Source organism: Pavona decussata, unplaced genomic scaffold (assembly GCF_977016875.1).
Source record: "Pavona decussata unplaced genomic scaffold, jaPavDecu1.1 SCAFFOLD_38, whole genome shotgun sequence".
Lineage (NCBI taxonomy): Eukaryota > Metazoa > Cnidaria > Anthozoa > Scleractinia > Agariciidae > Pavona > Pavona decussata.
In genome coordinates, this window is record NW_028145460.1 from 867,089 (window position 1) to 882,500 (window position 15,412).

Here is a 15,412-nt window from a genome sequence, read left to right on the forward strand (position 1 = left end):
CGTAGACAAACTACGTCAGCCAATAGCACAAATACAGGACTCGTATCTTAAAGATACGACACATTTCATAAGGTTTATTGAAAGCACTAGGGTGCCTAGAAATGCTTTTCTAGCCTCAATAAATGTCACTAGCCTTTACACGAATATCCCACAGGAGGAAGGAATCACTATAGTATGCAACGCATACGAGAACTTTCATGCCAATAACCCTCCTATAGCTACAAATTTCCCGAGATTTAACGGGAAAGACTATCTCCAAACACACGGAACTGCCATGGGCACTAAAATGGCAGTAGCTTTTGCCAACATCTTTATGGCATCTATAGAAAAGGAGATCTTAAGGCAGAGCGTTAACAAACCCCTAACGTGGAAAAGGTTCATTGACGTTGTATTTTGCTTGTGGGATACAATACAAACAAAGAAGAAATAGAACATTTCATTGAGCAAGCAAATTCGTACCACCCTACCATAAAGTTTACCGCTGAAGTCTCACAATTATTAGAAACAGCATTCTATAAGATAGAGAGATTCGAGAAAGAATCGATTCTCGACATGCGCACACATTACAAACCTACTGAAACATTTCAGTACACAAACTGCAAACTACCACCCAGCAGGCGTCAAAAAAGGCTTCGTTAAAGGAGAAGCCCTTAGGCTTCTGAGGACAAACTCTTCTTAAGTAGTGTTTGAGGGAAAAAAATAAAAAAATTAAAACACGCCTAGCATCGAGAGGTCATCCTAGTAACCTGATGGACAAAATCCTCTCCGAAGTTAACTTCGCGGAAAGAAAGAACGCTCTTACACACAGAAAGCGCACAAGAAAATCTGATTCTACCCTTCGTGACACAATTTCAACCATCACTGCCACGTTTGAAAATATTCTAATGGACAAATGGTATTTAATACAAAACCAGCGGCTACTAAGAGAGATATACAAGGAATCTCCCTTGATGTCTTATAGAAAAGGGAAGTCGCTTAAAGACATGCTTGTTAAAGCAAAACTATAAAGGTTTTTATCAACACAATGGGCACACAGCGGAGTTGTCAGCCCCACTTAAACAAGTTTAATATTTAACCCACTTTTAAATTATAGGAGATAATATAACTGGCTGCTTGGGTTTCAAAAATTGATCGGAATAGCTGACTTTTTCATTTGCGTATTTGAGTTAGCGCTAAAGATAGAATTTTTTACACATCAAGATCGTAGACCAGAGTGGAGCCCGGAGCCCTAAAGCGTATGATGTGGAGCCCTAGAGCCCTGAAATTTTCGCCTTGGAGCCCTGGAGCCCTGCATTTTTACGGCCGGAGCCCTGGAGCCCTAACCCCCTTTGGGACCCTGTGTAGTGCGTTCAGTTGACGTTAGCAAACGTGAAGGCATCGGTATCTTTACATTTCATTTGATAGTCATTCTAGTCCTTTGTTTAAATCTCTGCGGGTAATAAGTCCATCGAGAATGGTATAAAATAATCATCCATATCTGTGTTCAAGAAAAGGATAAAAGATCAATATTTTGAAAGATACAGTCAACTCTCTTTACTGCGGACACCCTTGGGACCGCGAGTTAGTGTCCTTAATAGCGAAAGTCCGTAACAGCAGGAATTTATTTCAGTCAAACGTCTGTACTCTATATTTGCCGGGGATTTAGCTCCTGTACGTATTATTGGAGTGACCGTAATAGCGAAGTGTCCGCAAGGCGAGAGTTGACTGTACTGGGAAACGCCTGCAATACTAGATTTGTGAAACTTTTTTGCACGATCTATTTATTTCTATTAGTTTAATTATTAGTTACTAAATATATTAATATTGTTAATATACTTTCAGTTAGTACTATTTCTAGCTCTACATTCCTCCTATTTATTCATAATAGTATTATTTCTCTGTAGAGTATTTATTTGGTGCTCACTGTGTGTTTTGTGTCGTATGTGTTTATTTGTGTGTGTGTACCGACCTAAACTAGTATCATTACTTTTGTAAAACTGGCTGCCTGTCTGCTTTAACTCTGTAGTTATTCCAGGTAGCCAGCTCCTCTCTTTTTTTAATAATTAATTAAGCATAATAACTGTAATGTGACCCAATGGGGGAAATGAAGCTTGTTGTTGTCAATAAAGCTTGTTATTGTTGTTGTTGTTGTTCACAGTTAGAGTAAATGAAATCAGTATCTTTAATTTACTAGTGACGAAATACAATTCGTTCTTAGATCTCGTTACTGTGTTTTTCTCGCCAGTTTGCCAGACAAAAAGCAGCAGAATTGGAAGATTTCCAGGGTAGCACTGCGTCTTTAGGAGAAGGTGTCGTAGGTTGGTATCAGCCATTACTAGTTACTCTGTAAGATCTGGGTTGCCCTCGCGCTTCCAGAAGGACGAGAGTTAATATTGGTCATGAACTTCTATTTGAAGGGCCTTCCTTAAGGATTTCATCCACAGACTCAAAAGTTAAGGCTTCCTTGTACAGTGTAGTAATAACTACCACAGGAAAGTACTGTTCAGAAGCTTTTATTTGAATGGTCATCCTTAAGGATTTCATCCACAGACTCAAAAGTTAGAACGACCTTGTACAGTGTAATAATTAGCATCAAGACCTTTTTAATGGCACATCACACATGAGCATTGTGATTTCCTTTGCCGTTTTGGAAAATTGGGCCAGGAAAACTTAGGTTGGAAAAGGGTTCTAACCCTAAATTCTTAACAGGATTTCATCCACAGACTCAAAAGAGGAATTCCTTGCCCGGGTGGTTATTCCCTTGTAAGATCCATGCGGATATGTGCCGCCGGCCCAACGTGGTCGTGATTTTGGGTTTCCTGAACTACGACGGAGTACCTAGAACTGGGGGTCATGAACGTTGCAAACGCACCGAAGCATTGAAATGCCAACAGCGATTTAAACTTATTAATAGAAACAAATCTGGTTTATGTAGAAGCACAACTGTGGTATTGCGGGTCATGATCAGTGGAGCAAACAAAGCAGTAACGGGGTATAAAAAATAGCTCATACCTACAACAGGGTATGAATGCATCCTAAAACGGGAACGGCATGCACATACCCACCCGAAACTTACTGTAGTAGCCCCTCCCCCCCCCTCCCCTAACTGGGTACATCGTACGGCATGACAAACAGTACCGCAGGAAAGTACTGCTTTATATATTTTGTTGAATGACCTCACCCTTTAGGATTTCATATTGCAGAGCACAATATACAGTACCACAGAATTTGGCTGTTTGGTACTTATTGTTTGAATCGCTACACTTTGGGTTGTTTTTTTTTTCTATAAATACTCTTTGTTAAGTATTTCATACTCCTTTCTTTAAGACTCTGAGAGTGGAACATCACCCGCAAAAAGACGACGCTTAGTCAAACAGGTAAGAGACATTTTCGTTTGTTTTTGGGTTGGGTTGGTTTCCTTGTTTTTTGTTCAGTTACTTGTCCCTCTCTGTCCCTCCCACTAGTCTCTTTTAGGTTGTTTGTTTCATTTCAGTTTAAGTCCACCGTCTTCAACAACCCTAGTGAGCATAAGCGATAGGGCAGCTGAAGTAAGAGGACGGCAAATTGTCCTTGTGTAACTTGTGTGGAAGCTAAATATACACGATTTCTGATTGTTACCTACCTACCGTTCGTTATTTTCTTGTAAAAGATGACAAGTTCAAGTCGAAATGCACGTTGATCACACAATGACATGTTTCTGCCCTCTCCCCTTGACCGTCCTGTGAGGGTAAGCTCACCAGTTCTTCGAGCACTGCTGATGTGTCGGCTTTTCCTTTGAACAGGATGGGGAAGAAATCATCAAAGATTTTCTCAGTCAAGTCGCAAAGCTACCAGTGGAAACAATGTCGGACGAGCAAACGGCCAGTGAAGTGTCAAGACTAAAGGAAAAGGTGCTCGCAAGAAACAATCCCTACATACAAGAACTTCTGGCCAAATAAGGGCCACTAAACAGACCAGAAATAAACGTTATTTTGGAGAGAACACTAGGAGCAAACGAAAGGTTTCTGGTTTTTATTTACGAGTCAAAAACAAAAAAATGACTTAGGCCATTTATTATTGAGGCCAACTGTTTTATTTCAATGTGGTTAAAGCGTTCGAACCTTTCCTGTAAGTAGCATGGAAGCGATCGATAGTTGTTGAGCAGTATGTCCTATGATCAACCGTTTCAACAGAGGTTGATGCCGGTTGTAACATGTTGATCAATGGTTGTTACCGCATAGAACGGGAAAATAGCCATTCTCATCCCCAGAGCACTTCGAGTCTCTTAGCCGGTGGGGGCTTGGCACGAGAAGTGAAAGGCTCTGGAGACAGACGATTTGACGTCTAAGGACAACAATGGAGTTTTCTTTTCTTCCTGGTTTTTTTTTTTTTTTTTTTCTTTTTCACGTTTGACTTCGGTTGAGACCGTCACTGACAGCCTACGAAATGCCGTTGGTGCAAAAGAATAGGCCTTAATGCTACTGAGCGAACCGGTTTCGCAAAACCCACTTTTTAACAACTTGATTGGGCTACAACGTTATATGTTTTCAAAAATGTATTTACCGCAGCGAACGGAATGGTAGGACCCATGCGAGGCGTCTCCCCGTAAAAAAAAAGAAAAAAAAAAGATAAAACATATTAACAATCAACTCTTAACAAAGATGTTGATCCCAATCACAGGGACAACCCTTGAATTCTACAAACATAAGTGTTTTGACGCCAAAAACAGATATCCAAAGTTCTGAGAAATAACGGGAAATAAAGTTCTTAGATCTAGTGACATTGCAGAAAATTTTAGGAGGAGTACTCATGAGAAATCGCGCAGTTTAATTAGACGGGATTTGTGACCCAAAAATTTGCGTGGTAGAAATATACGGTATATAAAAAAGGAAATTCAAAACCGGATTAACATATTTTTGTACTTGTTCATTTTTATTGCTATGATTAATTGGTTAAGTAAAAGAAATTAAAGCGTTCAGTTGTAAGCTGAAACAGTTAAGAACAAATAAAGTGTGAAAGAGTTTGTTTACCCGATATCGCCAGTTTGTTTTTGAGTACGGGGACAACAGTCAGCGTCCCAGGTTTGTTTCCAGGCACCGAACGTGTCTGAAGCTGAAAAACCTCTCTCTCCAGATTTTTGTGCTTCTCCCCCTTAACTATTTATTCATTTATTTACTTATTTATTTATTTATTATTATTATTATTATTATTATTATTATTATTATTATTATTATTATTATTATTATTATCATTATCATTATCATTATTATTATTAATATTATCTTTATCTTTCAGGGAAACCTCGCCCTTAAGAAAAATATTTAAATGTGAATAGTAAATTTTACGAAGAAATTTTGCCACCTCCTGCACGCCATACATTTCTTTGTAAAAGTCACAATTGTTCTCCAACTTAAATCAGATTTCCACAAAACTTCACGGTTATAGCATGATTCGGTCTCGAACTCGCAGTTCTTTGTCCAGGGGTTGGTCACCTGGAGTTCACAGGGGAATTCGAAAAAAGTTACAACTTCTGATAGGCTGCCCCGTAACGGCTTACATTGTTTATCTTGCACGCGATTATAACATTCCAGTTCTCCAGAGTCTGGCCAAGTCATGCCCAATCTTGATGAAGCTCAATCTCGTAACTAGAGTCCTCAGGCTTTTTGGTCAGCGGGTGGGCCCCAGGAGAGACTATGGAGGATTGGAATTTTATTACCGCAGGAATTCTGCGGTAAATAAAATGGAAGGGGTTACGGAGCAGCATATCAAAAAAAATTTAAAAAAATTCCAGTTCCCCAGAGTCTCTCCTGGCGCCCACCCGCTGACCAAAAAGCCTGAGGACTCTGAGTACGAGATTGGGTGAAGCTGGTAACCAATTTGTGCCTACGATATATCAAGCCATGCGTGACACAATAGCGTGACTTACACCAGGGCGTAACATGTCGGAGAAGTGGAGGTGAATAGTAATGGTGCTTATCGAGCCGCGAAGCGGCGAGGTAAATATCCATCACTTTCACCGACACTGAGGTGAATAATTGATTTAGTATATACCACACAAGCTGAGTAACTAGTGGACCAAAAAAATATTTTATTTCTGACAATATACCGACAAATGGTATGAAATTTTAAAATATCACGCGCCACGCGCTCCGTCTCGCTTTCTTGCAGACAAATAAAACTTTGGGAGACACTTTTCTTGGTTTCCATAGTGACATTTCTTCAATTCTTCTGTGAAATTCGTCTTGTTGTTGAAACCATGCTGAAAAATATTAGATGTTTCATTGTAATTTTAGTGCTCGGCAGTTTTCGTAAACAAGGGATTGTATGGGTGGGTGAGTGAGTGGGTGAATGAGTGAGTGTGCAAGTGTGAGTGCAGTTTTACAAGGTTTCCTAGGAACCTTTATTTAAGAATATAATAGCTTACCAATTACCATTTATGGTGATTTGTCAGGGAATCAAAGTCATTTGTTTATAACTGAAACAATAGACACTGATATTTGTTCCTGGTGAATATGGAAAAGATCTTAAACAAAGGTGTTGTGATTCTTTAACAAGAGTATTATACTGGTTCTACCGACACAAATGTTAGTTCTTTAATTTTCTAATCACGCTGGGTATTTTTTTAGTCAAATGTGGCCAAAAAGTTTCTCCTCTTTAGGGTTTTGTGGTAGCAACCTCAAACTTTGCAACCAGACAAAACAATGTTTTCCCTACAACTTGTCCGATTCGGATTTTTGAATTTCATTTTTCCAACGGTAAAATGACGTCATCAATTTGGCGGGAAATTTTTTTTGGAGCTACGGCACAGTTGTTCCTAACATAACAAACAACATGAAAAGAGAATAACAAATCTGAAAAAATTTTTGGACTACCTCATTGGAGTCAAGAGTTATGGGAAGTTAAGTGTTCAATTTAAGGCTATTTTTAGTAACAAAATGGCGGAAAATTCAAACTTCAGAAGCCCAAAACTTTTGATTCAGTTTAGATATTTCAAATCTTTTTTCAGTTTTGTAATCCTTAAGGTATGAGTATTTAAAAAAATGTGATTGACCATGTCGAAGCTCTAAAAAAATTTTCGCGCCAACTTGATGACGTCATTTTACCGTTAAAAAAAATGAAATTCAAAAATCTGAATCGGCCAAGTTGTAGAGAAACCGTTGTTTTGTTCGGCTGCAAAAATTGAGATTCGTACAATAAAACCCTAAGGAGAAGAAACTTCTTGGCCGAATATGACTAAAAAAATCCCCAGCGTGAATTTTACCACACATTTCCTTTCTCAGAAGTGCTATCAGAGCTAGAGTAGACATGCCAATGTCTCCTTTTCTTTTGGAGACATCTGTACATAGGCTTAAGCACAATTAATGAGCTGATCTGTTCAAATTGTCGAAAAATTATCAAAGACACTGTATGTTTGTTTAATTGTTAACCAGCCATGATTGTAACCGACCAAGGTGTGGCCTTTTAAGACAGGTTTGACTCACCTGTGAGCGCGGCCACTGTATTAAAGCTAAATATCATCATCATCGGTCAATGCCGTTGGCCAGCTGTGGTGCCGCCGTTTGAAACGTGTGGTAGAGAGATTCACCCTGAATTTATTCATAATTTTCTCCCTCGCTATGACGTTTACATATTTCGTTCGTGTTTTTCGTTGTTTGGGGTTTTTTTGAACTCTCTACCGGGTCTGTTCACTGTGCCCCTGGCGAGATTGACAGACCTTCTGAGCAGACGGAGCTTTATTTTGCTTTTGTCACTCTATGCTGTTTCTTAATAATCTTTTTGGTGAGCTCTCTAAAATACGTGCGTAAGATTTTCAATAATTACTTAACATTAAGTAATAAGAATGGAAGCTCGTCGCTTCTCACTCGTTCCGAAAAGATAAACGCTTTTAAGTTTGCATTAGATTATCAGAAAATCGATCCATATAAACACCTATGACTGTAAACAAAAGAGCTGTCCACTCGGTCGTTCAATTGTTCATCTCGTTTCGCGGGTTCGTTCCCTTGGTTTTTCGTTAGTACGTTTTTGCCGGCGAGCGCTCGGTGGACCGTTTGTTCGTTAACTCAGTTATTCGGCCGTCCGTTCGCCCTTTTGGATGTTCGTTCGCTCGGGCTTCCGTTTGTTCGTTCGTTTGCGTTTCTGGTTTGTTCAGTTGTTCCTCCGCTTGCCCAGTTCTTCTTGCTATCCATGGGCATAAACATGTTATAAAGAATAAAATTTAACAATTTAAAAGCTGTATGAAAACATTACGAAGAAGCCTTCAATTCGAAAAACAACGGTGGAATTGGCATTTGGTGCTGTTCTTTCGGTTGTGCGATCATATCCAATATCTATATGGACAGAGGACTGAAACATTTTAATAAAACTTTTAATGAATTTGTAGACACTAATAGTCCATTTTCAAACTAATTACAACCATGCAATTGATTTCTTATGCTGATCTTTCGCATAAGGGGCTGGGTTGGCTTTCGGTTGTGTGGTTTGTTCAAGTTCATTTTGGCTGGTATACATGGGGTATTTGTCTGATTAATTGGTTAGTCTCTCATTGGCCTTAATGTTTTCGGCCTTATGTTCACTCCTCTTTCCGTCTGTCTTTCCCTTCCCATATGTCCGTATGGTTCGGCTATCTTCACTAGTGCTACTAGTGACGCGGTTTTCTACAAAGAAATTACAGCTTTCTACATGGGCTTAATCTTAAAAATTTTAAAAGCTATATTAAAACATCAGAAGGTTTCCCTTAGAGTTTTAATATTAAAGCTGCAATGCTATAGAGAGAGGCTTCATCTTTCTCCATCGATCTGACACACAAAGATGCGAAGAAACGTAAGGCTACAAGAACTTGAACAAGTGGCGAAAGTGCGTGATTACGAGCGGTATTTCTCGCTAAATCATCGGACAACAAATCGGCAAGGTAATTTATGGAGTCTCTACCAAAACGGAATCTTGACTTGACGTCTCTCTCGCTTATAAAGTATTCATCTAAATGTGCATTAAAAAGCCTAAAACGCCGCGGTCTGGCTTGTCTTGCATTAGCAAGACGACCAAACAACAACATGTCAGCCATCTTGTTTTTGCAGATTTATCCCTGGAATAGCGATTTATCATTTATTACCACCTCGCGAGGTGTAATAAATTTACCTTAGATTTATTCCCTGAATAGTGCTATTCCTTCTTCCAGGAACATAATTTATTCCGGGGATAAAGTTATTCCTGGAAGAAGGTACATTTATTCCTGGAATAGAGTTATTACACCTTTCAGGAACCGACCCCAGATGTTCAGTTTCCTAGAGACCTGCTTCGAACTCCAGGAAATATTGCAAAATGGATTGTACGAGTTATCACCACCCGCACGCCATACTTTTCTTTGTAAAAGTCACAATTGTTTTATAATTCTATTTCACCCGGCGGAACTTAAATTAGCTAATAGGGGTGCTTACCATTTATATCAGAACTCCACGAAACGTCACGGTTATGGCATGACTCAGACGACTTTGCCAGCAATTGCTCACCTGAAGTTCACTGGGGAATTCAAAAAAAATAGATTTTTATTGGCTGCCCAGTAACGGTTTTCCTTAATTTGCCGCAGAAATCCTGCTATTAAACTCTGGCCAAAGTTAAGCCGGACGGTACCTACTAACACAAGTATTTTTGGTCGGTTTATCACTATGCGGGAAAAGCAGATTTTAGCAAGGGCTGTCGGAATCCAAAAAGAAAATTGGGGGTGACCATGCATTTTTTAGAGATAAGAGTAAGCAACAATGATCCAAAAGCAGTAAAATATTTTAAAAAATGCAAACAATGTACGGCGTTTTTTTTTTTTTTTTTTGAAGTTGAAGCTTTATTATCTGTGAAAAATGCATAGCTACCTCCACTTATCTTTTTGAATACCAAGAGCACTTGCACAAAAATATCCCTGTATTAGTAGGCCCCACCCATAGGAAACCCGAGTATCTTAAGATGCGCAGAACGTATGCGTTGTAACAAAAGTAGGCAATGTCCTTTTCAAGGAGCTTTTAGACACTACTATCCTCGGAGACCCATGGGCACTTAGTCGTGTAGAAGGGATTTTCGTGAGCGAAAGTTTACTGTAAGAACGGTTCTTACAGTAAACTTTCGCCTACGAAAATCCCTGCTACCCGACTAACTGCCGCTGGGTCTCCGAGGATGACTTTAGCGACGCCAACGCCCAAATCTCGGTGGAGCTGGTAACTAATTTGAGCCTGCGATTATTTAATCCATGGGTGACATAATAGCGTGACTTACAGACTCGTACCCAGAGTCGTCAGGCTTTTTGGTCAGCGGGGCAACGCCGGGAAGACTCTGGGGACATCGAAAAAATTCAATTTTTTTGATTGGCTGTTCCGTAACGGTTTCCATTGTTTTACCGCAGAAATCCTGCGGTAATAAAATTCGATGTCCCCAGAGTCTTCCCGGCGTTCCCCCGCTGACCAAGAAGCCTGAAGACTCTGGGTACGAGATTGCGTGACTTACAGAAGTTCCTGTTTCTGTTGCGAAAGCGAAAGTTGGACCTGCAAAAAAGCTAAGAAAACAGGTAAAAAGCTTTAACCGAACATGTCTCTCAAAACAGGCAGAGAAGATTTTTGGCAATCGACAGCTAGGAGCACCATCAGAGAAAGATGTTTGACCATTTTCAACCAAGAACTCTTGAGCGATATAAAGTCCGTCGTTCGAGACTCCCATGGCGGAAGTAAAAGCAAGACGATTCCAGCTCACAAGTTTGTGTTGGCGATCAGCAGCCCAGTGTTTTATGCCATGTTTTACGGTGAACTGGCGGAGAGGAAAGATTATGTCGACATCTGTGATTGCGAGTACGAGAGTCTGTTGGAGTTGTTTCGTTTCATATACAGCGATGAGGCGAACTTGACCCCGGACAATGTGATGCAGCTGATGTATTTGTCGAAAAAATACATGCTACCCTGTCTGGCCGACAAATGCTCTGCCTACCTGCAAGAAAACTTGGACGCGTCAAACGTGTTTCATGTCTTGCCAGACGCACAGAAATACAAAGAGAAAGATCTGTTGGATCACTGCTGGAAAGTGATCGAGAAGGAAACGGAGGAAGCTGTGAAATCAGATGGTTTCATGACAATCGAAAGATCAATACTTGAGGAATTAGTTGAGAACGATTTATTGAACGTCAAGGAAGTGGAATTATTCAAAGCAGTCGATTGCTGGGCTGTAAACGAATGTAGAAAACAAGGCCTCGAAGCAGAAGGATCCGTGAAAAGAAGGATCCTTGGAGAACGAATCGTGAAGGGAATTCGTTTTCCTGTAATGGAGCAAACAGAGTTTGCTGCAGTTGTTCTCGACTCTGATATACTCACAAAGAAAGAGTCAAACGACCTGGTAAAATATTTTAGTTCTGTTCTGAAAAGTGAAACGGGATTTTCGTCGGCAAAAAGAACTGGGATGAGTGGGACCGCGTTAAATGTAATTCCTAGGATTAGGTCAATAATAGCTGGTATAAAGCTTACTTATTCTTCCGGTGTCCCCCACTGTATCGGTCTAAAAACAAACAAGGATGTAAAGGTGCATGCAGTGCGTCTTTTTGGAAACGCCGACGACGTATATTCAGTGGAGTTAAAGGTAAGGGAGAGAAGTGGGTTTGTACTCGCAACTAAGGGAGGTAGATTTGTATCTAAGCTTGTGCAGAGTGAAATAGGAGATTATCAAGGTTTTGATATTGTTTTTGAGCAGCCGATTGTTTTAAAAGCAAATTCTGGTTATTTTAGATTTGAGGCTAAAATAAGTGGTCCATCTTCTCGTTTTGGAGTGGATGGTCTGTCTTGCATAGAGCATTCTGGTGTGGTGTTTTCCTTTAACAGCTGCTCTTCATGCTCGGCTCAATGCCAGCAGTTTCCAGAATTTCTGTTTTCACTAGTATGATAGCTAACTAGAACATTTACATTTACATCAAGAAAAGTATCCTGATGAGTAGCCTTGCATTAAAATTACTCTCTCTACTTGTTCCCCTAATTTTGATTTTATGCATCCATGGTTTTCATTCTGAATCATTCCAATGACAGCAAAGGTTATATGACGGATGAGTGAGCTGAAAGAGTCTCACTGCATATTACAGGTGACTAGTTTGAGTGCAGTTTTGCAAGGTTTGCTAGGAACCTTTGTGTAGGAAGATAGTAGCATGGTTTATTCCGAATCATTCCAATCATAGCCAAGATTACCTGAGGAATGAGGGAGCTGAAAGAGTCTCACAGCATATTGCAAGTGTAAAGAATGAGTGCAGTTTTCAAAGGTTTCCTAGGAACCATTTTTTTAGGAATCTAATAGTTAACCATGTATGGGAATCAAAGTCATTTCTTTAAAACTGAAACAATAGACACTGATGTTTCAGTGTTACGTGGTGAAAATGGAAAAATCTTTAACGACAGTATTGTAATTCTTAAACAAAAGTATTATACTGTGTCTAATGACAAAAATGTTAGTAAGATTTAAGTTAGTTCTTTAACTTTATAAATTTACCATTTATTTCCTTTATTAGAAGTGCTAGCAAAGGTATAGCCTGCGAACACAGACGTATTTCCGACAGTTTGCTACTCTCCGCAGAAGCGACGGCCGGAAATAGGTCTGAGTTCGCAGGCTAGAACAGCTACAACAGTTATGCAAATGTCCATAGGCTTAAGCACAGTTATTGAGTTGTTCTGTTCAAATTATGGTAAATTATCGTGGACACTGTATGCTTGTTTAGTCTGTTTAACAGCCATGATTGTAATCAACCAAGGTGTAGCCTTTTAAGACAAGATTTGACTCTCTACAGTCAAGCCTGTGTGCAACTGTATTAAAGCTGAATGACACAATCAGCTTATTCTGTCTTTTTAATAACGTTTTCACTACATTTACCAGTTGCAAGCAAATGTTCTTAGTCTTAGCTGTTGTACAAGCATTCTTCACTGCTGTACCACACTTCATTGCTTTTCCCTAAAACTATCCATTTGCAAGTCCGGTGCTGGTGTGAAAGACCTATCTGACTTATATGACCTTATATGCCGTGGTCTTAAAGCCACGCTGTTTTAGAGACATCGGGAATGCTATTTTTGACACTAGAGGAGCTACAAAAGTACTTATCCTATAATGAAATTGAACTTCGTTCTGCATTATTTTTATCTATTTGTGTTCCTCTTTAAGGATTTCTTTCCCTCGCAATTTCCCTTCCATGAGTTGTTTTATTTTATAGCAAAAGTTCGTGGGTACCCCTTCGTCACCCAATGTAGCATAATTCACGACCAAGACGACATCGTGAAAATCAAGTGAAGCTGAACTCATGCCATATTGGCATGTAGTATTTTCAGGAACACCAGAACATCCTTGAACATCATGGAACACCCACCAAGAAAACCCTTAACATCCTCCCAAAACCCGGAACACCCCTTCCCCTTCCAGAAAACCCGGAACACCTTCCAGAAAACCAGGAACAGCGCAAAATCTCTAAGAACAAAAGACTCAGAACACGTGTTAAAAGTAGGGAAAACAAAGAAATATGAAAGTATAAAATGTCAAAAGATATTGTAGAAACAGGAAGCAGTTGGAAAATTATGAACTGGTCCTATTCAAGAGAGAATCAAGGGGTACCCCTTGATCCTCTCTTGCGTAGGATGATTGTACAAAAAAGTTTCCTGACTGATTAGTGTCTTTTAAATTGAATTTTACTCAAAGCATTATTAGGTAAACAAAGTCATGAAAATGAATTACAAACGTTATACGAAAAGAGTTACATGTTATGTTGAGATTCAGTCACTTGTGTTCTTCTTATTACCATGCATTCACATATCTCAAAGAAAGAAAACTAAAACTGAACCAGGGATAAAATTGAACTTAGGGACTATATAAACCAAACAAAGCACAGCAACAAAAGCAAAACAAAGATATAAATTCTAGCAGGCTATCACACCGAACTCCTTTATAACATAGTTTTTGTGGCACTCTGTGAGTTGCAATCCTTCAGAGATGACCAGCGTGCACGGCAGAAATGACAGCTCCTCTGTTTGAACGCACGCAATTCGAAGATGGTAATGCGCGGCCGTACATAGTTGTCCCGTTTTAGGGTCTTTGTAAGACCACCTCTCCTTTATGACCACACAAAAATCGAAAGGTGCGTTGGTAACGGTTCCTGATGATAAATGAAGTGGCCCCCTGCATCCTTGACAAACTTTTATTTGGGAATTCATCGGCTTTAAACGGAAGGGATTTACAGCTATTTTAATTAATGTTGTCGGATTAAAGTATGAAGGTATAAGACAAGACCTAGAGATTCTGTGGATATTTTTTATGAATAAGTTCATCAAAATCAGCTATGCCTCGTTTGTCAAGTGAAGATAAACGATGGCGAGCCAGTTGGATGAAAGAAGTGTTAGGATATCACGTGGATGAGGTGGCAGCCTCCTTGAAGATGTCTTAAAGCTTTAAGCTTTGATCCGACAACGTAAATTGAAATAGCTGTATATTAGGAATTATGCTTTGAGTTAGAAATCAATTTTGTATTTTAACATTTTATTTTTGTCCCGTCACAAAAGCAACACGGTTGCATTTTTTGAAAGCAAAATAGAACACGTAGGTGCACATGTAAGACTTGCGGTCAGTCTGACTGAATGTAACAAGTATTTACATTATATTGCGTGCTATTTTTCACTGGATTCAAATGGCCTTTATCCCTCATTATTGCTTTTCAATCTAGCGTCGTGAAGCACCAGCAGTATTCCCATCTAGGTTCTTATTGCAGTGTTTATTTCTTTTTAAAAGATGCTTCTGGAGGAGGGAGTTCGAGAATCATGAATAATGTCATTATATTGTTTCTGTGAAGGGTGGTTTATTTGAGGAGAAGTATAAAGATAATAGACACAACCCAAGTGCCATCTTTATTTGATTTAATTTTCAGATTAAACGGCTGTTAATTAATTTAAACGTTTATTACTATCTTTTCATGGTGCTCTTCACAATGCAAAAGCAAAATAGGTTTTTCCATTTCTCTTAAGAATGTCTTACATTACTGAATATTTTGTGTTTTTACCGATTCAAAGCAAAAGATACTTTTAGTCAGCTTCACAAATAGCTGTTTTGAGAACTATACCTAATGTTAGTTCCTGCAAGAGAGGATAGACTGTGAGCCGTCCCTTTTTCAGTCAGTAATGAACGAGTCGAGAGGGGAACTGGAGAGAGGCGGTATTTCCCCTCTCCACCTCCGTTTTCCTCATTTGCTCGCTCATATAAATATGCCCGCAAAAAAAAAAAAATAATAAAATAATAATAATGAAATATGTGAATGTGAAGCGCTTGTAAATATTTTCGAGATTGTGAAGGTTAAATAGAAGAAAGATCGTCGCAGTTAGTACGCAACTTTTAAGGCAGTTGCGAAAAGAAAGCTTGAAAATATTCAGGCTTCAGCAGGATTCAAACCCATGACCTCTGCGATGCCGGTGCAGTG

General features: G+C 39.3%; 2 protein-coding genes across 2 annotated transcripts in view; both read left to right on the forward strand.

The window, feature by feature from the left end:
- LOC146483451 (DNA mismatch repair protein Msh2-like) overlaps window positions 1–4,992 on the forward strand; it is a 36,806-nt gene extending 31,814 nt beyond the window's left edge. The window contains exons 28-30 of the mRNA XM_085105654.1: window positions 2,225–2,297; window positions 3,307–3,356; window positions 3,762–4,992. Coding sequence (XP_084961780.1) covers window positions 2,225–2,297; window positions 3,307–3,356; window positions 3,762–3,917 — 279 coding nt within the window. The 3' untranslated portion in view covers window positions 3,918–4,992. The remainder of the gene's footprint in view (window positions 1–2,224; window positions 2,298–3,306; window positions 3,357–3,761) is intronic.
- A 5,469-nt stretch (window positions 4,993–10,461) lies between these two features.
- LOC146483452 (BTB/POZ domain-containing protein 6-like) lies at window positions 10,462–12,645 on the forward strand. The gene has a single exon (XM_085105529.1). The coding sequence runs from the start codon at window positions 10,528–10,530 to the stop codon at window positions 11,860–11,862; it is 1,335 nt and encodes a 444-aa protein (XP_084961655.1). The 5' UTR covers window positions 10,462–10,527; the 3' UTR covers window positions 11,863–12,645.
- The last annotated feature ends 2,767 nt before the right edge of the window (window positions 12,646–15,412 follow it).